The sequence below is a fragment of the Oncorhynchus tshawytscha genome, linkage group LG33 (genome assembly GCF_018296145.1).
Source record: "Oncorhynchus tshawytscha isolate Ot180627B linkage group LG33, Otsh_v2.0, whole genome shotgun sequence".
In the NCBI taxonomy this organism is placed as follows: Eukaryota; Metazoa; Chordata; class Actinopteri; order Salmoniformes; family Salmonidae; genus Oncorhynchus; species Oncorhynchus tshawytscha.
In genome coordinates, this window is record NC_056461.1 from 22,546,690 (window position 1) to 22,571,878 (window position 25,189).

The 25,189-nt window shown below is 43.3% G+C and overlaps 1 protein-coding gene across 14 annotated transcripts in view; it reads right to left on the minus strand.

Moving 5' to 3' along the window:
* The window catches only part of LOC112230992 (far upstream element-binding protein 3), a 28,135-nt gene extending 17,579 nt beyond the window's left edge, over positions 1-10,556 (minus strand). For 4 of the 14 annotated variants that reach the window (XM_042311049.1, XM_024397458.2, XM_024397463.2 and 1 more), the window contains exons 1-6: positions 10,363-10,554; positions 6,063-6,174; positions 3,041-3,074; positions 1,566-1,615; positions 1,329-1,400; positions 912-969 (exon numbers count right to left, since the gene is read on the minus strand). In XM_042311049.1, the coding sequence (XP_042166983.1) occupies positions 912-969; positions 1,329-1,400; positions 1,566-1,615; positions 3,041-3,074; positions 6,063-6,174; positions 10,363-10,461 (425 nt within the window). In that variant the 5' untranslated portion in view covers positions 10,462-10,554. Of the gene's footprint in view, positions 1-911; positions 970-1,328; positions 1,401-1,565; positions 1,616-3,040; positions 3,075-4,461; positions 4,550-5,643; positions 5,962-6,062; positions 6,175-10,362 lie in introns of those variants that run through there. The other 10 variants (XM_024397457.2, XM_024397456.2, XM_024397459.2 and 7 more) reach the window with 7 other exon arrangements.
* Between the last annotated feature and the right edge of the window lie 14,633 nt (positions 10,557-25,189).

Below are 25,189 nucleotides of genomic sequence, written 5' to 3' on the forward strand. Positions count from 1 at the left end.
CTTGTATTTGCACTTGGACTGGATAGGCTACTATGATAAGCAGAATATTAGCAGAACTGGATGTGCTCAGCAGCGAGGGTTCTGTTCTCTTGCATGGGAAGGACTCGCCACACCGGCACACGCAGCCTACATCAGCTGGTGAGCTGTGGAGGAGAAAGACGTGGGCAGACAGGCAGGCACCGCTCGTAGGCGACAAGACGCCAAAGCGACTCGCTTGCTTCTCCGTAACCACCAGTCACCAGCCTACCATTTAGCTTCGCCTGGTTATGAAAAAACAAACTATTTATGAAATTGAAAACTATACTATTGTGTTACCCTCCCAATTTCCCCAGTCTCCACTCTGGAATAAAAAAACTACACAAATAAAAACGGGCATTACAAAAAATGTAGCCGAGAGCCCGTCACAATTATTGTAAATCATAATATGGTCAATCTGACAGGAGCAATAGCCAACTCCGTAGAGAGACCATTCATCCCTTCAAAACAGCATTACCGATTACACATAACTATTAAACATTATATAAAAAGCGTGTTAGCCTGTGTGAGAAGGACTTTCATAGGCTATTACAGGCTATCACAACCACATTATTATTGGTTTCACACAGACTAGAGCACTTGGACCAGGACTCGAGCACTGGGGCTCAGTCTCATGACTCGACCTTGAGCACACAGGACTAGGCCTTGAGTGACTCGACTACGACCCCCCCCATAAAAATATTTATAATTAAACCGCTGATTTACCATTATCACAAAAATTGTCCATTTATGGCCAAAAATCCATATTGTCATATCACCCAGCTCTAGTGCCACTTTGCTGAGCAGACATGTTCCTTTACAATATATTTCCATCTGATCACTATGTAGCCAAAACCAAGGTACCAAATCCCTGAGGGGAATGTGCTGTAACTTACTCAATGTTCTCTGGACTTCCGGTTAGGGTGCAGGCCCTGTCCATCATGCCGCCGCTGTCTGTTACACAACACAACGCTCCATTATACACACCTCCATGTTAAACAGCCTACATGCTACCTTATTATTGATTCATGTTTATGAAGTCACATTGGTTATTTCACTACAAAATGACTCAATATATTCATTGTGGGCGTATATATGGTTGTAGATAAGATTTGACAAGGCTTCAGTTTCTCTCAGCTGAACCTGTTGAGCAGGTTGTGTCATGAGCTTGCCTCGTACTCAGGGTGTGCTTCTGGGCTTCCTGGAAACGCTATCACCGATAACAGGAAGGACCTTAGTAGCAACTCAGTCAAGTACTGACATGACAAACTAAGGTATAGAGGGCCACTGTCTCTTCTTTAGGCAGAACTTACCTGCAGCTATCTGAATCTTGCAGCCTGACTCCAACTGAATTCTTGTGATCTGCTCTCCTCCTCTTCCAATGACTGAGTGTGGGTGAGAGGAAAGGGAATTACAACAGTTAAAATGTCAATATCCCAGCCAGTGTTTGTTGCAAATGTCCCCAAACAGTTCATGTGAGTACTGTAAGTTGGAGACAATCACTAGAATGTGTGTGGGAGTATTATCAACAGCTAAATAGTGTTACTTACTGAATCCAACCATCTTATCAGGCACTTTGAAGTCTTCTGTCATAATAGCCCTGCAAGACACCACGACAACAATCAATGACCGAGGCCCCAGTACAAAACCATTAAGGGTGTATACCGTATCTACTGGGACGTAGTATGGCCTACTTATAAATGATAGGATTTTATTATCATACTTATGAAAGCTTGACGGGAAAGTTCACCCTCAACCCAAAGATGCATCTCAGTGTTCCCCCAGGATTTCATTCAGCAGCAATGACAAAGTGAGGTTTGGGGGGGGTTGGGTTAGTAGTGGGCGTGGCCAATGGCACTGTCTCTGACCAAAACTTTAGATTACCTGACATATTTGCTGTTTTAAAGCAATTTTCCTGCAACCCTACACATTTTGCAACAGGGCTGAGAAAAACACATAAGCCAAAATAATATTTCATTTTTTTATTAATCTGACTCTATCTAATATTACAGTAAAGCCACGTGCAGTGAAGTACGAATTTTGCTGACCAGGATCAAAAAATGGTAATGACAAGCGAACAAAACGCAAGTATTATTTAATAACTTTGTAAAATGAACAATACATTATACAAGGCCTAAAGTTGAAGTTACAAGGCAATACTGACATTAACAAGACAATAATGTAGGCACCAGAGACTGAGTGTTCATGGCCTGAGTCCCTAGGGAGGAGAGAGTCAGTACTGCATCTCACCAGAGCAGGTCAAGAACAAAATGCAATTAATCTAAAACCCCTTCATAAACATTGAGCTGTTTCAATAAAAAAATCTGCAATGTTAACCAATACTATTACAGATATCAGACCTACAGGAACTAGACAACAGAACCTCTGCTTCAGAGGTCAAAGGAATTGGGGGATAGGGAGAGCAACACAGAAGGCTAAATGGTATTTGCCATGGTCTTATGCTATGACTGACTCAAACAAAATCAAATGGGGGGGCTCCATGCCAGGACTTTTTATTTTAGGTTCTGCCCGTCTAGTTTTTATTATGGGGATCGTTAGTTCTCAAAGATTATCCATTATCTTTACTACATACATTATATCTGGTTTGAGTCTTAAGTTTACACTGAAATCGTTTTAGTCACGAAAAATATGTAAATAAATGCATCATCTTTTTCTGGAGTGGCGGCCCGCCTCGGCATCTTATGTTGCCCCCATATTTCCCATTCATTTGGATTGATGGCTGCCGATTTCTACACAACATGGACTCTGCTCAACTTGAGACATGAAAACTTCCAACTAGGTATCCCTTTAATTCATGAAAGTGTCATTCTGTGCCAAACTTGATGACAAGAAGAACATGTGTTTGACTAAAACCACAAAGGCCTATTTGTTCTGCATGCAACTATCTGAGATGCTACTGGATACAGGGGCAATAGTGAGGTTCATAGCCTGATTGATCTACTGTTAAATCAATATCTACTCACACATCCATCAATACAAAGTCATTTGAGAAGATGAGTCTCACCTTTGATGTACCATTCCACCCAGCTGGTTACCTACTGAGAAACGATATGATGGGAAAACAGGAAGGGGGAGAGGAACAGGGGGAAACAATTAGCTTGAGACCAAATTAACTCCAATCAATGCAAAACTCAAAAATACAGAATAACCATTGTGGCTGCAGGACCAAGAGAAGTGACTCCGGGTGGATTGGATAAAAAAACAGATGGAGATGGCTCTGTCTGACACACAGCAGGGGTGTGCACAGCTATGGAAATGAGGCGTGTGCATGGTTCAGAGATAGTACCCGGGTCACTGGTTATCAGCACAGACATGCATTTTGACAGGTTGCAATAAGCAGTGGACTTAAAGGTTCACTGAATGATATGGTGCTACTGACAGAACACCATAAACGGATATCTACAAGGTTCACTACATTTTTACGGTCGTTTGCACATATTTAGTTGTTGGAAATGCATTGAGGTAAAGAAATTAAATGCCTATGAATATAAAGCATGTATGATGTGGTGTCAATTCACACAGACATTACACTGCGGAGGACTTGTGCTTAACTTAAACGGTGTTAAATGGTACTTGTATTATTTAAAAGTGACCATTAAGGACCTAACAGGGGTGACCGATGTATTTATACAGTGCAACAGCCGACTGTTGTTACATTTCATATTTTGTGTAGCTTAACCTTGAGAAACTGAAGAGCAAATTGTTGAAAACAAGTGAGTTGGCCAGCCAAACAGCCACCAGAACTGCACACAACTTATTCAGCCATGCATTCAGAGCGAAAATATACCACACCATGACAGGTTAAGAGGACAATAACTGACTGGGGTTTCTGCTTCACCGACACAAAATTGCCCAAATCTACATTTTGGGTGCATATGGGTAACCACACGAAACATTCCACCATTCTGCAAAGCCACACCCTTGCGGGTTAGCTACAATTCCAGAAGAATCAACCGCCGACATACACAACAACAATAATAATAACAATAACGTGTAAAACTAAGGACAGCTTGTCAAACATGCTTGGTGAATTGAAAACATTTTGTTGGTAAACAAGATAGGCTAGTTCAAATTTACCGAGTGTTCCATTGTCATATGCTTCTAAAACAGACTGAGTAAAGTACGCAGGAAAATACTGACCTACAGAGGGAAAACTATGAGCAATGACAGATGCACACTTTAGACACAAGTATTAGGATAAGTCATGAATTCTTTCACAGACAAAATACGGTGTACATTTGAAATCAGAAACACACCCAGCGCTAGAGGCCCAAAGGAAAAGGCAGATGTTGGAAAATGAAAATGCATACAGTTCAGTTACATTTCTAGTTTGCCAGGTTTCAAACTGCGAGAGCAAAACAGAATTGAGCCGGAATGTGAATCGAGGGCTTCAATACAAAAACGTAAAACCATGTTCACACTGACCTTTGCGACCATCGGACAATACCTCTTAACCCCTTATTAGATTAGGCCAAGCCATTTCCTGTTTTATAACATAAAAGCTCTGACAGAACTGCTTCCTCAGGGAGAGGCTGGAGTTAAGTCATGAGTAAAGCCTTACATAAGGTTTAGCTGACTTCTGTTGCTCCTGCTTTTACTGGGCCTGTAAGCTTAGAAGGTAATTTTCCACATCAAGGACCCCCCGAACTGGTCTCATCTCATCCCCTGCAATTCCTTCAAGGCAGCTGCAGCCCATTTGCTGAACTGATTCTGCAGCAAGATGTAGCAAACACACTAACACCACAGAATTACAATTCCTATAACCACTGGAAGTGTGAACGCGAAGCCAATGCAGCAAGATCCTTAATGTTAGGGCTCACTCAATTACAATGAAATCCAGATCAGTTGTGCTGTCTATTGAATTGTTTTCATCTGTAAATACACGTCATTGGTCATTAGCATAACAAAAAGTAACCATAACGACAATAGTTATAAATATGAATCTTTATGAATAGCAACAACTGATATGAGCTCAATCAGCATTATCCACATTTCTAGAAGCACGGTTCCTTTCTCTACTTGGTGGACTTGCCTCTAACCACAAACCTGTTTCACTTGCTGCTGCTCGCTGCATTTGGCCTTTTTTTTAATCCCTTACAGCTTTGGAGGCATGTAACCTGCAGTTTGTGGTTTATCAAGCAACCAATGTCGATCAATCATATCTGTCGCAGCTAGAGCATTGTGCTGCAGGAGGAGGGAGGGTTAGAATGAGAAATCCCCTCAATGGCCTCTGGGTAACTAGGGATCTGCTTCTGTTCTGACCTAACAGTTAATTTACTTTGTGGTGTTGGACAGTAATCCTGCCCTGAAATAACACAGGACGAGGAGGAGAAAGCTCTGTCTGAATCGAGCTACAGAGAGGCAGAGCACTTCCCAACTCCTCCTGGCTAGTGGTTACTCTACCCACTTCCACATTTCCCCTCCCATTGGCACAAGGCAGCACCGATCCAAGCCAGCCCACTACTAGTACAATTACATGTCATTCAAAACGCAACAGACCTGCTATCCAGAGGGCCCCATTGCTTGACAAACATACTGGCTAGCTCCTACACCTTCCACAAATAGGCTACGAGACAGAATATACATAAACAAGTGACAAGAGCTCACATTACGTAGTGCCGTCATGACTGATCTCTTGACCTGGGGGTCGCTGGTTATCCTGGTCAGTTGGCTACACCACAGTCTCAAGACAGCTGAAATATGGAGTGGATTTAAAAAGCTAAGGTGGACCAATCAATTACTTCATAGTGTTTGCAATGGCACTTCAGACAACAGGGTTTGATTAAGCCAACATGGTATTTGGCTTAAGTGTTCTACCACAGTCCTCAACAAGTACGGTAAGATTGCATAAAAACCAGAAGGACCCTCACACTCGGTTGCAGCGCTCTTTCCCAAAGCCGTTTGAAGGGTACCCAGTTGAGCATACTGTAACGGGGATAAGTGTTAAGGTTCATATTAAAACAGGAGGATTGTTTTGTATAGTGCATGAGGGAGAGTGGAGAGACCAACTGCCACCGCCTGCTTACCTCCATCATCCATTGAGCGCTTCTGGCCGCCGTAGCCGTAGAGAGAGGGGTCTAGGACTGGAGAAGAGTTGTTCATGTGGGGCATCTGGTCACCTCCCATCTTCGCCGCAATCTGAGAAGAGGGATAGAGGAGAGGAAGGGCTAGGGTGAGAACACTGATAGCAGCACATAACCGGTCCTCCATCTGAAGGAAAATGAAAGGGACTAACTACCTAGTTATGAAACTAGCTATAGCTGCACCACATGCACATTTGACAAAACACTGCTTGCAACTCCTCACCTGAAATTTTCCCCTTGCCAACACCAATTAACTACATGTATTCTCAGTAGATTGACATTCAAATCAAAACGTCGTACAAAAGCATGAGGCCAGTTTCCCCTAAACCCCCCCTCCACCACTACCTCTAGCCATTAAAGAAAGTATAGAGTTTCGGCAACATAGTCGCAAATTAGAAGCTGAAAATTAGAGCCTTCCATCAACTTCAGCGATCATTATCTACTTCAGTGCCACCACACAGAGCTTCCTGCCTGCCTCAAAGTGAGAGGGGAGGAGAGAAAAAAACAGCTTTCCAACATGGCTCCTGATCCCAGTTAGGGCTGAGCTGAACTGGGCAGGGGGTCACGGACTGGGTGAGTGAAAGCTCCCCCTCTTCCCTAGAGCTAAACCTTCTTTCTGGGAAATGCCGGGGTGGTATGTCAACACTGTGAGCCGCACACTGATAAATCAACTACCTAGCGAAAGGCTCGTGCCTAGAAGACTAGTATAGTCCTCACAAAACAACTGTTGCTGACTGTCAAGGGGGTTTGGGGCAGGCTAGTTCCATGAGGGAAGAAATGCCAGAGGATATTCTGATGCTCAGGGAACATGCCCGAGGTTGGTGAGGCCAGTTTGCTCTGAAATTACAGGTCAAACACTCATGCGTCAGGGGGTAATTCCGCTCTGCATACCACACTATGGCATTGATGTTAAGGTTCTTAAAGTAAAAAATATTTTTATTCTATTTTTCATTAAGGACTGGATGACATTTGCATAAATATTCAGCTATATCAAAAACATTGCGAAGTGAAAGATTCTCCGGAACTTTTATATAGTTTTTGTCCAGTATTTCGGAAAGTAGCGCAAGGAAAAATTGGTCCCCGAAAAACTACAACACATATGTGTACGTGTACCACATCATTGCTCCCTCGCTCTGCGTGCATCTTGTGCCTCTTGCTAGATGTCACTCAAATGACAAGGGGCTGAAGCTCATTGGATTGAACTCAAATTGCTTGGGGGCTGGCCCACGTGGGGGGAAATGGCACAGCTTCCAGAAAAAGTCCATTTTAAACAAGGGATTTCGTGGCTAAATGAGGTAATACAGTAATTCCGCGCAGATTATGCATGTATGAACTACACGTTGACCCATCCAGCGCAAAGCTATTTCTATTATTCCCATTCTTAAGTTTTGTTTTTGCCTCTTAATCTTGGTTTTGTCCATCAGCGTCAAACAGCTAAAAATACAATATTTTTGGTTAATGAAATTACATTTCACCGCAGTTTAGATGATACAATGAAATTAGGCGAACGATGAGGATTTTTGCAACCAGGAAATGGTGGAGCGATTTTTGCATATTGCACCTTTGAGAAACGACATGCATATACTTGATCAGAGACAGAATAGCAACTCAACCTCAACACTGAATGACAGTAGGCCTAATGTTCAGTCACAATATCAGACACATAGGGCCTACAGAAAACATAACACACAAGGGCTATTTTGGGGTGGAGTGCTATTTTCAGTTAGAAACTGTAGTGCTGAGCGATTAATCAGCACTGGTTATAGGCGTGTTATCCATTTATTAAACTAATTGACCTACAATTCATTTATTTGAATTCCCATATTGGTTCTGTGCATTCTACATAGTTTAGCAAAGAAAACATGGTAATGAACTACAATGACCATAAACCATTGTCTGGTCTGTGAGTCAGTCACAGAAAGGGAGAGAAGAGACAAATAGAGCTGTTGCTTCAAAGGCCTCAACCTGAAAATATATGATTAAATGACTGATAGTTAGTATTCAGCAGTCATAAAATGATGCCTTATTTATTTTGATGAACTACTAAAAAGTGATTTTGTCAGACAGCAGCTCTATAGAGATGAGTTGGAATGAAATAAAGTAATCAAATAAAACAAATGTAATATTTCATTAAAGTAATGTGAATTAATCCTGGTTATGATAAGCAGTAATGGGCAGTCACTACCATGATTTATTAATTGTTGTTTTCTGTGTTACAGCATTCAAACCACATAATGCATTTAAATGTTTAAAAACATAATTGAAATGGAAAAACAGTGATATTTTATAAATCTAACCGAAAACAAACTCAAAAAGCACTAACCGCTCAGCACTAAGAAGCAGTGTATTGAAATCTTTGGTCTTTGTACAGGCTAGCAGTAAAATGGGCAGGGTCTCTGGACCTGTTCTACTTTTCCCCCTATGGAGTTGATAAAAGCTAAATGGGCAAATGGCATGGCTGTCCTATTCCTCTTCCCAGAAGCACAGACCTGGGGCCTATAGGGAAGCCGCAAGGGACAGCACGGTGCCACGGTTATCAGAGGAAAACTAAAACCTGACCCACAAGCGTGATGCATGACTACAAGGCCACACGCTTGTAGCTCATGGGATACGCACACAGCTGAGAGAGTTGGGGGAAGAGACCTCGGGCATTATGAAATGGACACCAGTACACCCAAACATGTGCTTATGCCATATGTTCATCTGGGTTTATTTGCAGGAATGTGTCTTTCTCAGGGCGAATATGTTGTGAATATCTGGGTTAGTGTCGATTATGGTAATGAAGACTAATAGTTGCTTTTAAAATATGCAGTTAGGAGGATTTCAGCTCATTATTTTCTTTGTCATATTTCCCTGGCCGAGACTATGTGAAAACAGGTGTGGGTTTTAGCCCTGGGAGTAAAGGCTTCACAAGAACTCGGCCCGAGTGCAGATACCAACTAGGAAGGAATGGGGAGCGGTTGGCAGTTTTCCTTCACTGTTTTCAATAGCCTACGTCCTGAAGTTATAGTCATCTCGGGAAACTTTTACCATGTTGCATGCATGATACTGGTATTTTAAATTTAATAATTTGCACCGTAGTAGCTATGTAGCTAGCTGTGGTTTGATGATCAATTGTAATATTGTAGTCGAATACAGAGTGTTTGGGAGGTTAAAGATGAATCAATTCTGAATAACTACAGTGCCTAGCATTTTTTCATCATATGCCCAAATGACATAGCTAACTTCGAGACGTCAAGAAGTAGCTAGTTAGCAAGCTAAAAAAATGCATAGGAAATATTGGACGTTACAACTCGTTAGCTAACTAGCTAGATAAGGTTATCTAGTTAGTTACCGGTAGCTAATTCCAAGACTGGAGTAACGTTGTTGTACCGTTAGCTAGCCAGTAGCTACTGAGTTATAACGTCCAATACCATTTAGCTAGCTGACACCCTGGCTGCAAAAAAAAGTTCAGTGATCACATTTTCGCTAAACTTTACGGTCAACATAAGCTGTTGCCGTTGCTATTTAACCGTGCATGTTATCTGGCTTAATTTGTATAATCGAGGTTAGCTGGTTTTGCTACCAGACTGAAGCACTCGATAGCTTAACAGCTAGCCAACGTCAACTCGGTCCTGGATTCTGAAATAGTTGGACATGGCTACATCGCTGTAGTTAGCTAGCCAACTTATTTTATCCAGTGTAAATGTGCGAGTGGTTGCAATTTAACACATCGAGTTGTCTTGTTTTCTGCTATTAAGACAACTTTTGACAGCGCTTGGCTGAAATCAGCTGATATTTCTGGCTTCACCACGAAACTAGGCCACGGCCATACCGGTAGTTTCGACGCTGGTGGTAGAAATAGTTAGCTAGTGTTAACTAGCTTCAACTTATGTGGCTTTACAACAGGTTGCAATTTGTTGCTTATGCCTTGCTTTAAAAAAAGTTACCCTCACCTCAGTTTCATGCAGTTGATTTCTATGTTGCGTCAATCATGCTTTGCCTAATTAACTTGCTTGTTAGACTTTTTAATTGTGCGTCTTTTGGTCCGCATTCTCATAATCTGCAGGCACAGCCATGCAGTCACTTGGACCTAGTGTGGCTAGTTAGCTAGCTATATATACGGGAGAAGTGTGTTTTGTAGAGTAAAAGGGGTTCTGTGGGTGCGCTGGTAGAAAAAAAAGTGCACTCCTCCACCACGCAGAATGGTCTTGTTCGTTTCTCGTCTGAAATCATTCGGTTTCTCTTCGTTGTAATGAATTACCTGTCGGGCCCGGTGTAAAGCGTCGGCGAAGCCATCTGCTTTCGTTCCAGGCTGAGCCACCGAGGCCTGTCCCTGTACCAACTCCGCCATCATCATCATCCCTACTACAGCAGCTCAGCGACACACCAAAAAAAACCTTTAGACTAGCGAGCAAATCAAGCAGCACACGCGCCGACCTCAGGAAGAAGAAGCTGAGCCCCTTTCTACACGATACCGCGAGATTCAGAACCATCCATTTTGGATACATGTATTTGATGAAATCACGCGTTACTTGACAGATAGCATGACCATTTTAACCGGAAGAAGTACTGATGGAGGTCAGATGGGTCGTCTTTAGTTACCACAGCCACAAAGTCATAAACTCCGCCTATTTCTAAATGTAACTTCTTAAATATGCATTTCCTGGATGCTAAAATTATAATAGGTCGCCTAATTTCAGTTTATGTGACAAAACAAGAACGTATAGTGTAGATAATCATTGTAAACCGCTGTGAAATATACACTGCTCAAAAAAATAAAGGGAACACTAAAATAACACATCCTAGATCTGAATGAATGAAATATTCTTATTGAATACTTTTTTCATTACATAGTTGAATGTTCTGACAACAAAATCACACAAAATTATCAATGGAAATCAAATTTATCAACCCATGGAGGTCTGGATTTGGAGTCACACTCAAAATTAAAGTGGAAAACCACACTACAGGCAGATCCAACTTTGATGTAATGTCCTTAAAACAAGTCAAAATGAGGCTCAGTAGTGTGTGTGGCCTCCACGTGCCTGTATGACCTCCTTACAACGCCTGGGCATGCTCCTGATGAGGTGGCGGATGGTCTCCTGAGGGATCTCCTCCCAGACCTGGACTAAAGCATCCGCCAACTCCTGGACAGTCTGTGGTGCAACGTGGCGTTGGTGGATGGAGCAAGACATGATGTCCCAGATGTGCTCAATTGGATTCATGTCTGGGGAACGGGCGGGCCAGTCCACAGCATCAATGCCTTCCTCTTGCAGGAACTGCTGACACACTCCAGCCACGAGGTCTAGCATTGTCTTGCATATTAGCAAGGGGTCTGAGGATCTCATCTCGGTACCTAATGGCAGTCAGGCTACCTCTGGCGAGCACATGGAGGGCTGTGCGGCTCCCCAAAGAAATGCCACCCCACACCATGACTGACCCACCGCCAAACCGGTCATGCTGGAGGATGTTGCAGGCAGCAGAACATTCTCCACAGTGTCTCCAGACTCTGTCACGTCTGTCACGTGCTCAGTGTGAACCTGCTTTCATCTGTGAAAAGCACAGGGCGCCAGTGGCGAATTTTCCAATCTTGGTGTTCTCTGGCAAATGCCAAACGTCCTGCACGGTGTTGGGCTGTAAGCACAACCCCCACCTGTGGACGTCGGGCCCTCATACCACCCTCATGGAGTCGGTTTCTGACCGTTTGAGCAGACACATGCACATTTGTGGCCTGCTGGAGGTCATTTTCCTGCTGCTGAGTTGTTGCCCACCTACGGCCTCCTCCACGTCTCCTGATGTACTGGCCTGTCTCCTGGTAGCGCCTCCATGCTCTGGACACTACGCTGACAGACACAGCAAACCTTCTTGCCACAGCTCGCATTGATGTGTCATCCTGGATGAGCTGCACTACCTGAGCCACTTGTGTGGGTTGTAGACTCCGTCTCATGCTACCACTAGAGTGAAAGCACCGCCAGCATTCAAAAGTGACCAAAACATCAGCCAGGAAGCATAGGAACTGAGAAGTGGTCTGTGGTCCCCACCTGCAGAACCACTCCTTTATTTGGGGTGTCTTGCTAATTGCCTATAATTGTCTATTTTGTTGTCTATTCCATTTGCACAACAGCATGTGAAATTTATTGTCAATCAGTGTTGCTTCCTAAGTGGACAGTTTGATTTCACAGAAGTGTGATTGACTTGGAGTTACATTGTGTTGTTTAAGTGTTCCCTTTATTTTTTTGAGCAGTGTATTTTCCATAACCAAAGTACTGTATTTTCAGCTGTTTTTAGCTGGTGTACAAAACCGAAAGTAAAATACGCAAATGTGAAACTTAAGACCAGGAAGCATAGAAATGGCGCACATTGAACACATCTACATAGGAATAGCGCGCATAGAACAGATATACCGCTTCTTAGACCCTAACCCTATGTGAATTTGGTCACGTCACCCAAAAAGTAACATATTGCAACTGTAAAATGTCATTTTAAACCTAACCTTAACAACACTTTTAACTTTTACTTAACTAGGCAATTCAGTTAAGAACAAATTCTTATTTTCAATGACGGCCTAGGAACAGTGAGATAACTGCCTGTTCAGGGACAGAACGACAGATTTGTACCTTGTCAGCTCGGGGATTTGAACTTGCAACTTTCACGGTTACTAGTCCAACGCTCTAACCACTAAGCTACCCTACCGCCACTTTATGACCAACCTTAAGACAACAACGTGGAAACCGGTCAGATGGTGGTTGGTGGGTTATGTTTCACGATATTGGATCGCTCCAATATATTGGTATCACTCCGTGGCGGAGGTAATGATTTACAGATTCACTCCGGTGTACACCTGTGTCACAGCTGGGGTCCGCCCCTATATATAGACCCCATGGACATATGGTTTGAGGTAAAACTTTCTGAAGTTCTCTTGGTAAGTCACTGGTAAGTGTAATATAACAGATTACTGCACCTGTACATAGCCCACCTATAATTTAGTCCAAACAACTACCTCTTTCCCTACTGTATTTATTTTATTTATTTATTTATTTTGCTCCTTTGCACCCCATTATTTTTATTTCTACTTTGCACATTCTTCCACTGCAAATCTACCATTCCAGTGTTTTACTTGCTATATTGTATTTACTTTGCCACCGTGGCCTTTTTTTTGCCTTTACCTCCCTTATCTCACCTCATTTGCTCACATCGTACATAGACTGTTGTCTGGGGCCTTCTCCTGTCCCTGTTGTCTGGGGCACCTTGGCAACTGCCCCTGAGATCTGACCTGCTGTCTCAGGCCTCCCTCCGGCATGCTGTGTCCTGTATGGGCACTGGCTGCCTATGTGGAGCAGACTCGGTGAGTGAGAACAACACACCAGCTCTTTGTCTGCTATGGTGAGAGAGTCCTGGGGCCTGGGTTATCAAAGCAGAGGCTCTCTCACTGGATCATGGACACGATTATGACAGCATTCCACCTGGTTGGCAGGCCAGTGCTGGGATCTGTGGTGGCACATTCAACACGAGGTGTGGCTGCGTCTTGGGCTCTACTGAGAGGAGTGTCCCTCGCTAATATTGGTGCTGCGGCCAGCTGGGCTTTGCTAGATACTATTGGGTAAATGTGGTACCTCCCCTCTATGGTTGGCATCGCCTCCCCTTCCCAGGGACTGGGCCAGGACCCCCCCTTACACATTGATGGCCCCTGCATCTCAGTCCCACACTGGGACTTCACCGTTTGCTGGCCAGGTCCCTCTAGCACCAACTAAATCTGGTATGGGTATACCAATATATTGGAGGGATCCAACATAGTGAAACATAACGAAGGTTACGTATGTAACCACAGTTATGTGAGCTATATGGATCACTCCAATCCTCTATGGCACTACAGGCGCCTCAAAAATGATGTAGAGAACGTGTCGCGGCCATGGGGTCCATATATAGGGGCGGACCCCAGCCATGACACAGGTGTACACAGGAGTGAATCTGTAAATCCTCACCTCAGATGTATCCCTCCACTGCGGAGTGATACCAATATATTGGAGTGACCCATATAGCTCACAAAACCGTGGTTACATACAGCTGAAGTTGGAGTTTACATACACTTAGGTTGGAGTCATTAAAACTCGTTTTTCAACTACTACACGCATTTCTTGTTAACAAACTATAGTTTTGTCAAGTCGGTTAAGACATCTACTTTGTGCATGACACAAGTCATTTTCCCAACAGCTATTTATAGACAGATAATTTCACTTATAATTCACTGTATCACAATTCCAGTGGGTCAGACGTTTACATGCGCTAAGTTGACTGTGCCTTTAAACAGCTTGGAAAATTCCAGAAAATTATGTCATGGCTTTATTAGCTTCTGTTAGGCTAATTGACATCATTTGAGTCAATTGGAAGTGTACCTGTGGATGTATTTCAAAGCCTACCTTCAAACTCAGTGCCTCTTTGCTTGACATCATGGGAAAATCAAAAGAAATCAACCAAGACCTCAGAAAAAAATTGTAGACCTCCACATCTGGTTCATCCTTGGGAGCAATTTCCAAACGCCTGAAGGTACTACGTTCATCTGTACAAACAATAGTATGCAAGTGTAAACACTATGGGACCATGCAGCCATCATACCTCTCAGGAAGGAGACGCATTCTGTCTCCTAGAGATTAATGTACTTTGGTGCGAAAAGTGCAAATCAATCCCAGAACAACAGCAAAGGACGTTGTGAAGATGCTGGAGGAAACAGGTACAAAAGTATCTATATCCACAGTAAAACGAGTCCTATATCGACATAACCTGAAAGGCCGCTCAGCAAGGAAGAAACCACTGCTCCAAAACTGCCATAAAAAAGCCAGAATACGGTTTGCAACTGCACATGGGGACAAAGATTGTACTTTTTGGAGAAATGTCATGTGGTCTGATGAAACAAAAATATAACCGTTTGGCCATAATGACCATTGTTATGTTCGGAGGAGAAATCGGGACGCTTGCAAGCCGAAGAACACCATCCCAACTGTGAAGCACGGGAGTGGCAGCATCATGTTGTGGGAGTGCTTTGCTACAGGAGGGACTGGTGCACTTCACAAAATAGATGGCATCATGAGAGTGGAAAATTATGTGGATATATTGAAGCAACATCTCAAGGCATCAGTCAGGAAGTTAAAGCTTGGTTACAAATGGGTCTTCCAAATGGACAATAACCCCAAGCATACTTCCAAAGTTGTGGTAAAATGGCTTAAGGACAACAAAGTCAAGGTATTGGAGTGGCCATCACAAAGCCCTGACCTCAATCCTATAAAAAAGATGTGGGCAGAACTGAAAAAGTGTGTGCGAACCTGACTCAGTTACATCAGCTCTGTCAGGAGGAATGGGCCAAAATTCACCCAACTTATTGTGGGAAGCTTGTGGAAGACTACCTGAAACATTTGACCCAAGTTAAAGAATTTAAAGGCAATGCTACCAAATACTAATATAATGCATGTAAATTTCTGACCCACTGGGAATGTGATGAAAGAAATAAAAGCTGAAGTAAATCAATCTCTCTACTATTATTCTGACATTTCACATTCCTATAATAAAGTGGGGATCCTAACTGACCTAAGTCAAGGAATTTTTACAAGGATTAAATGTCAGGAATTGTGAAACTGAGTTTAAATGTATTTGGCTAAAGTGTATGTATACTTTCGACTTCAACTGTACATAACCTTTGATTTTTAAAGAGCGCGAGCAGCATGTTGACCAATATGAAAATGTTTGATTACATGAGGCATTAGGTGTGAATGTTTGTTTGTTTTGGAATGCTCTTTAGAAATGTTTTTGTATAAAAATAAGTACAAGCTGATGTGTGTTTTTAAACTTGCCCACTTAGTATGCAATAGCACAACACTGTTCTTTTACCGATGTTTGGTTAAATAAATATGAATTGTTTCCAGGTAAAACATTTTTACCACTTCCTCACATCGCCCTTGTCACATCGCTAACAGTGCGTATGGTCTTGAATTTGACCAGGTCACAGTTAACTGGCAAAACATTTTCAAACAAATTTGCAGTTTTATGTTAGTTTTCTTCTGTTACTATTTGTGTGCCCTCCTTTGTTTAACACTGAATGCAGCCCACTCAGATAATGGGCTACAAGGCAATTGGTTTTAAAATGTTTTTGTTGTTGTGTGTTACAATTGCCTCCACAATTGGATAAATGTGTCTGTTTTTTGCATGCAGGCCTATTCCTTATGAGTAAAGACGTGTTTTATTGTGTAATATGGGGAGCATCGTGTAACCAATCTGGTTGGACCCAAAACAGCCTACAGAGAGATGAAAATGGAGGAATATTGATTTTCCTTCTCATTTTCTCCTTGCACATGTGGAAATATCTATCGTTACACATCTGGCAGATTCCAGCACTTTGGAGAGAGGCAAGTAAAATTGCCTCAAATTTATAGACGTTTATGCAAAACAGTTCATGTTCCTTAAATTCCACCCAATCCCAATGCTACAAGAACAAGATGCAAGTCTCAAATTCATTTATAATGTATAATGAAAGCACATTTGTTTGAGTAGCCTATTTTTATGTTTATTTTTTTATTGTCCATGAAATGCAGGGCTTTACATTGTCCCCTAACAATGCAAACAATGTGTTCTCTGTATGTACACCAAACATTGGGAACACCTTCCTCATATTGAGTTGCACCCCCTTCTGCCCACAGAACAGCCTCAATTCATCAGGGTATGGACTCAACAAGGTGTTGAACGTGTTCCTCAGGGATGTTGGCCCCTGTTGACGCCAGTGCTTCCTAACAGTTGTGTCAAGTTGGCTGGATGTCCTTTGGGTGGTGGACCATTCTTGATACACACAGGAAACTGTTGCGCATGAAAAACCCTTCAGTGTTGCAGTTCTTGACACAAACTGGCGAGCCTGGCACCTACTACCATACCCTGTTCAAAGGCACTTGAATCTTTGGTCTTGTCCATTCACATTCTAAATGGCACACACACAATCCATGTCTCAATATTTAAAAATCCTCCTTTAACCTGTCTCCTCCCCTTCATCCACACTGATTGATGTGGATTTAACAATTGACATCAATAAGGGATCATAGCTTTCACCTGGATTCAGATGGTCAGGCTATGTCATGGGAAGAGCAGGTGTTCTTAATATTTTGTATACTCCGTGTACAGTATGTGTGGGATATAGACATAAGTCAATGCTGTGGGGTGCTTGGACATGACTGATTTGGGTGGCCTGTGAGACAAGGTGATTGACGTTCCCTTGGTCTGCTGCCTCTTATGGACACAGAGATATCAATTTTCCTGCCTACTCAGCCTCATGCATTTTATCACTTCCAAAAAAGAAGAGAAGAAATTAAGTGGCTGAGAAGTAGGGGTTCCCATTACCATAACCAGACTGACACCACTAAATTAAGATATCACATTTTTGTGAAGTATGATCTTGCGCCGATATTGCTACCATGTGCTCAGCAATGTATTCAGACTCAGGGATGGGTAGGAAGGGAAGTAAAATTCACACAGAACCATTAGAGAGTCGGCCGCCTGCAGCCCCCAGTCTCTCTCTCTCTCTCCCAGCGGTACAGGAGAACAGGGATAGCCAAAGCAGGTGTGGTGGGCCTCTGGAGTCCTGCCAGTCAACAGTGGGAACTTTCATGAGAATGGAGGGGATGGTGGGGTGTGCAGAGTGTGGTTACCATACAAGGCTGATCAAGTGTCATGTTGCTCCCTCTCCTCTCCATTATTGTTGAGAAGGGTCTCTTGTCTCCTGGGTCGTCTGTGGTGAAATGTACAGACTTTCTCACTGTGTGTGTGTGTGTCTGTGGTAAGAGCTAAGCTTTACAACAACATGCTGAAAAATAACCAACCTGTGGGATTCCTTCCAAATGACAAAAACATGACTTTCCTCTGAATGTTCCACTTGCTTCAGGCTTGTGACGTAGATCTATCACAGTATAAATGGGTGAGGGGGAATAAATGCACACATGCAATTGTCAGTCTCCATGATTGATTGCATTTAGACAGGTAGCCCAATTCTGATATTTCTTTTTCATTCATTGATCTTTTAACCAATCAGATGAGCTCTGAAAAAGATCTGATGTGATTGGTCAATAGACCAATTAGTGGAAAAATATCAGAATTGGGCTGCCTGTCTAAATGCAAGCCAGGAGTTTGAAATGGTTTTGAGTGAAGTACAGTAGTGCTGAGCTTACGCATTCGTGCAGTTGTGAAAAAAGCATACAAGCATACATATGACTGCTAATTTTCAAAATCAAAAGTAACAGTCAGTATCAGTCAGTATCTAGTGTGGCCACCAGCTACATTTAAGTACTGCAGTGCATTACCTCCTTGTGGACTGCACCAGATTTGCCAGTTCTTGCTGTGAGATGTTACCCCACTCTTCCACCAAGGCACCTGCAAGTTCCCGGACATTTCTGGGGGGAATGGCCCTAGCCCTTACCCTCCGATCTAACATGTCCCAGACGTGCTGGCCATGGCAGAACACTGACATTCCTGTCTTGCAGGAAATCATGCACAGAACAAGCAGTATGGCTGGTGGCATTGTCATGCTGGAGGGTCATGTCAGGATGAGCCTGCAGGAAGGGTACCACATGAGGGAGGAGGACGTCTTCCCTGTAATGCAAAGCGTTGAGATTGCCTGCAATGACCACAAGCTCAGTCTGATGATGCTGTGACAGACCATGACGGACCCTCCACCTCAAAATCGATCCCGCTCCTGAGTACAGGCCTTGGTGTAACGCTCATTCCTTCAACGATAAACACGAATCTGACGATCACCCCTGGTGAGACAAAACTGCGACTCGTCAGTGAAGAGCACTTTTTGCCAGTCCTGTCTGGTCCAGCGATGGTGGGTTTGTACCCATAGGCGACGTTGTTGCCGGTGATGTCTGGTGAGGACCTGCCTTACCACAGGCCTACAAGCTCTCAGTCCAGCCTCTGTCCGCAATAGGCTGAGAGTCTGAGCACTGATGGAGGGATTGTGCGTTGCCATCCTGTACCTGTCCTGCTGGTGTGATGTTCGGATGTACCGATCTTGTGCAGGTGTTGTTATATGTGGTCTGCCACTGCGAGGACGATCAGCTCTCCACCCTGTCTCCCTGTAGCGCTGTCTTTGGCGTCTCACTGTACAGACATTGCAATTTATTGCCCTGGCCACATCTGCAGTCCTCATGCCTCCTTGCAGCATGTCTAAGGCACGTGCACGCAGATGAGCAGGGACCCTGGGCATATTTCTTTTGGTGTTTTTCAGAGTCAGTAGAAAGGCCTCTAGTGTCCTAAGTTTTCATAACTGTGACCTTAATTGCCTACCGTCTGTAATCTGTCAGTGTCTTAACTACTGTTCCACAGGTGCATGTTCATTAATTGTTTATGGTTCATTGTACAAGCATGGGAAACAGTGTTTAAACCCTTTACAATGACGATCTGTGAAGTTATTTGGATTTTTACGAATTATCTTTGAAAGACAGTGTCCTGAAAAAGAGACGTTTTCTCTTTTTTACTGAGTTTAAATGCTTTAATTGAGCTACCCCAGAACCATGAAATATCCAGATGTTGGGCTTGTTCAGTAATTACTTTGGAAAAAGAAACATGGATAGAAGCTGAAAAATAAGAAGCTAATTTAACACCATTTTGAAACATCTCAGAAAAGGCAGGATTATGAAAACAGTACCTCCTCGGGGATTATTGGGAAATAGAAAGGTTAAACACAAACACTTGCATACTTATCCCAGTTGCCGCTGAATATTTCACCCTCTCCCGCAGAAGAAGGGGCCATATAAAACTGTAATTGCCTTACATGCTGAGAGATACTGCAATTATATGTGGAATTCTGAAGGCAGGATACATACAGGGATATTGTTTCATTGAGAACCCTCTTAGGTATCTCTCTCTGTCCAGCTTTCAGTTTTCCTTCAAATACAAATCATTGTCTATGGAGAGAGGAAACACCCCCCCCCCCCAAAAAAAAAAAAGTTTCATAAAATGCAACTTCAAAAGGCAGTAAAGATCATTTTCACTTCCAGTGTAGTGTAATTATAAGAAGACTACAGACAATAGGAAATTAAAAAGGAGATCAGGCAGGAGGAAAAGGCATCTGATCAGTAAGTATCACTGATGCAAAAGTAAGAAAAAAAAACAGAAATGAAATTAAACTGTATGACGGCTGGAGAAGGAGTACCTTAAAATAAAAATCCCTGACAGGACAAATCCTGCAATTCCCAATTTTTTTTTGTTGACAGATGAACATTTGAAAACAGACTGTCTTTCTCCAATGACAGGAAATGTACACATTTACCTCCTTATTTCCCCCCTTGTCTTTTCAGCTTCCTCAGCCCCCAACCCCCAGCCACTTTGCTTTGATTCAGCTCTGTATCTGTATTTGAAATGACTCAATTACATTGGATCCTGCGGTGAAAATTACGGATGTTTTCCACTATTTCTCTCTCTCCTCTGGGACAGCATGACCCCGCCCTGCCACCAATCAACCCCACCTCTTCCCTCCACCAATTTTTCCTGCCCTCCTGCCCCACCTGTCCTACTCTCCTCTTCTTTCCCCAGCTCTTTCCTCTGAAAATGTTCACTTTATTGTGTGTCTATCTGCGACTGAGAGGAAATAATAGCTAAATGGGCTTGTGTGTGAGCTCTTTTCGCCGTGAACTGACAAAGAGAGTGTTTGGCTGCTGTTTTTCCAGCAGCTAAAGCTTCACCTGTCATCACTGCATAAGTCAGAGTCTAGAGTGTAGCCTTTCAATGACAGGAGCCCACAGTGCTTCCAGCCATTCAAAGCCACCCAGACAGAAATCAACACACACATCAGCAGGAATAGTAAACAGAATAGTCTTTATTCTTTAAAAGCAACAGACGTTTCCCTTCAGAATCACAGTTTACAACCCTGGTTAATCAGGCTCACAGTTTTACAACCCTGGTTAATCAGGCTCACAGTTTTTACAACCCTGGTTAATCAGGCTCACAGTTTTTACAACCCTGGTTAATCAGGCTCACAGTTCACAACCTTGGTTAATATGTATGTCTGTTTCCACAACAACGAAAATGAAAATAACGTCAAGGAAGTATTCATAAAATGCAAATTGTACCGGTTGATTATTGTCTCTCTGTGTGAGAAAGACATGGATCCACAATTGAAATCTGTCTCATTACAATCTCTGTTGAAGCGCAAATGGTATCAATCAGAATATGAGGTGCTTTATCTAGCCCTCTAGTGGTGAAAGTAATTATATATATATATATACTATTGCACGGTGTATTTCCCTGATTAGAGCAGTAGTGTAAAGTGGTCATTAAGAAAAAAGTGGCTCTGATGAAGATTTCAGAATGTGCAAAGATGCTAACAAGACACTCCAACCGACCACTGACAATCAGCATCAGTCATTACACCACATGCACATATTCAGCACACTGATCAAACTTTCTGAACATCTTCCAAATATTGAGTTCCACCCCCCATTGCCCTCAGAACAGCCTCAAGTCGTCGGGGGATGGACTCTACAAGGTGTCGAATGGATGCTGGCTCATGTTGACTCCAATGCATCCCACAGTTGTGTCAAGTTGGCCGGATGTCTGTTGGGTGATGGACCATTATTGATACATGCGAATAACTGTTGAGCATGAAAAACACAGCAGCGTAGCATTTCTTCACACAAACCGGGGCGTCTGGCACCTACTACCAATTTATTGGTCCTCACCAGACATCACTACTACCCCGTTCAAAGGCACTTATATTTTCTCTTGCCCATTCACCCTCTGAAGGACACATACCCAATCCATTTCTCATTTGTCTCAAGGCTTTAGTATCCTTCTTTAACCTGCCTCCTCCACTTCATCTACGCTGATTGAAGTGGATTTAACAAGTGACATCAATAAGGGATCATAGCTTTCCCCTGGTCAGTCTCATGGAAAGAGCAATGTTTTGTATACTCAGTGTAAACAGGGCCGTTAAACATTAAAATCACCTTCCTAGGGATACACTCAAGCAGGATCACCACCTTGAACCTGATACGCCACTCATCCATTCACCACTTCTCCCAGAAACAAATCGAAGGACATAATGAGTGGGCCTGCTAACAAACCAGCAGACTCCAGGGAGGGAGCCAGAGAGCGTAGTCACTGCCAGGGAGATAAATCTATTGATTTGAGATAAACATACTACATTACTGCTGCCCTGGGGAGTTGGATTTTGGAGCTGGTCTGAGACCACAGGGCAGCTGGTTATGGGATAGAGACCAGATCCCTCTGATCCTGGCTGCTTCTCCCTGGTGAGATCTGTGAAGACTTCCTGGCTGCCATACTCCCTCTATGGAACTGGCTGGGGGAGGAAAGCCCCTCTTAGAGAAGCTTTAAACCCCATGGATTTGGCATCTATGGATTTGTATTGGTCTGAATGGGGCACAGGGCAAACCATCATTCACATCTATCCCCATCTAACACTGTTGTGACAAAGAGGAAGAGAGGTATGAATGGGGTGGAGTAGACAGCAGGTAACATTCATTTATTTAACCTTAATTTAACTAGGCAAGTCAGTTATGAACACATTCTTATTTACAATGATGGCCTATGAACAGTGGGTTAACTGCCTTGTTCAGGGGCAGATTGACAGATTTTTACCTTGTCAGCTCGGGGATTCAATTTAGCAACCTTTCAGTTACTGGCCCAACGCTCTAACCACAAGGCTACCTGCCGCCCCTAACATAACTGTTAAAATAATATTGAGAATATGAAAAGTAAAAAAGTGTGTTGGACAATATTTTGCAGATGATGAAATACAACAGAATTTCTGTGCAGTGACCACATTGTAAATCGACCAAACCTTCCAACATATTTAAATCTTGTATTTTGGTGAACAAGATTCAGCCTGGCCACAAAGACGTCGTAGACCAAGAAAAAGTTAATCTGGCATTGTAAAAGGCTATCGATTAGCCATGGCCCCAGGGGGACAGACCCTAGAAGTCTAGTTGCTGTAACAGGAGACAGGGTATCCCAAACACTCATTAACCCTCTCAGATGGGCAACATTAAGCAGGAGGCAAAATATTTATAATTTTCCATCAATATTTCATTACTGGCTGTGTCCAAACAAAGACGAGGCTTTGACCATAATGGTCCTCCATCCGTTTATAGATTATGGGGAGAGGAAGTAACATACCAGTGTCCTTTGACACCAGAACGAAGTCTGTCCCAACTGCCGTGAACACAGGATCCATGCATATTAGATAGCTAGGTTGTCCTACACTCAAGTACTGTAGATTAAGTACTGCAAAAGGAGAGGCTGTTATGTTTCTCTGATACACTTTCACAGCTTGGGTTTGCTTCACATTAAACACACTGCAACTCATATGTCGGACACGGTGGTGGACTTGCCAAGGCATCTTCGGTGTCACATGTCACCGTCTGTGAAACCTCTTTATACCATCCTCACATCTCATCACAGTGGGATTAAGTCATTAATCCCAACGGTTCCACTTAACACACTAGAACAGTATATAGTAAGTCCGAACCAATCTGTGGTGTGTCTCGGCCTGTCGTAAATCTCCCCGACTCACTCTGCAGTGAGAGGATGACCTCATTGTCTTTTCCTGGCCCATTAGCTTTCTGGGAAAACCTCTGGGGACCGTTGTTAACCCCTCTGGTGCTGGACCAAGCAGCATTACACTCCATCCCAACCAGGTGGAATTGGTTTCATATTATAAAATATTGATGGACTAATTTGCTCTACATGCTATGCAGATAATGTCACACATTGGTTTCATAACATTGAGGATTACATGCATATTATTTGGGTGCATTTCGACAGTCAAAAGTGTCTGCCTCCCCACACATCTTCATTTGCACTGATCTGTACACCCAGGGGCGTTGAAGGCAATAAGGTACATACTGTGAACTTTATTTCACCCATCCAGTTCCTTCCTCAGTGCCAATCTACTCTGACCCCCAGAACCAAAGCTCATGTGAGACCCGGCCTCTTAATGTTTCCATCTGTCAGGAGAGACTACCTCAGTGCAGACGGAGTGAACACAGGGAAGGACTGCGTTCATGCGTTACTGCCACTCTTCCAGGTGTCTAGCTGGGAACCGTGGACGCAGGGTCTACACTCCCAGTCCCAGGGTGAAGTGCACTACAGACATAATAGAGAAAGCTTATGGGGCTGTCGTCTTAGGTTACAGGTTCACCATAATGATGGGACCTGCCTTGCATTCTAATTGCAGGTAATTGACCTCCTGTGGACTGTTATTGTTCCAGCTTCTTTTGTGCTGGCTGCCGTTTAGAGCAGAGGTCAGTGAACCTGGGACCCCTGACTCCTCCAGACAGGTAGGCAGGTATTAAATGACCCAAGACGTTCTGTTAGAGAATAGACTCATCTTCTGTGCTTAATAGACCCCCAGCTCTCCCTCCTTTGCTGTTACATTGTTTGCCATTAACTTCAGTTTACAGAAAACTTTTGAGGTTGACTTGATTGAAGAGATCGTTTCTCGTTCAGTTATACACTTTAGAGCAGGTACAGATTAATTCCCGAGAGAAAGAAAAAATGTATTATTTGAACTGAATTCACAATTTGAGATATCGCAGTTACAAATTGGACTTACAGTCCATGTCGTTCATATTTTTCACTGCAGCAGAGACAAATCACCTGCACCCGTGCACCCTCTCTGTCACAAAATACTAGAGGATCCGTCTCAAGAGGCCACAGTAACCTGGGAACAATGGTGTCCTTTGTGTGCAGTGAGAGAGTGACAGAGAGTGAAGGTCTGCTCCTACGGAGACAGACAGAAGAGCATCCATTAGGGCTCCATTCAGGGACGCCGTTGACTTTCATGTCATCCCATTGTGGCGCGTCTCCTTGGAGAGGCTGACACAGAGTGGGTAATGAGGGGTAATTGACTCAGGGTCAAGGATGATTAATTCCCTTGGTCAGGTGTCCTCGCTTTCATACCTGACAGAGACGCAGGTTGCCGTGAAGCCACAGGCGGGCGGGCAGAGCAGGAGGCTGGCTGGCGCTGAAACACGAGACACAGGCAACACACACGGTACACACTGCCCAGGCCGTTCTCATGATGTCATCCAATCCTTGGA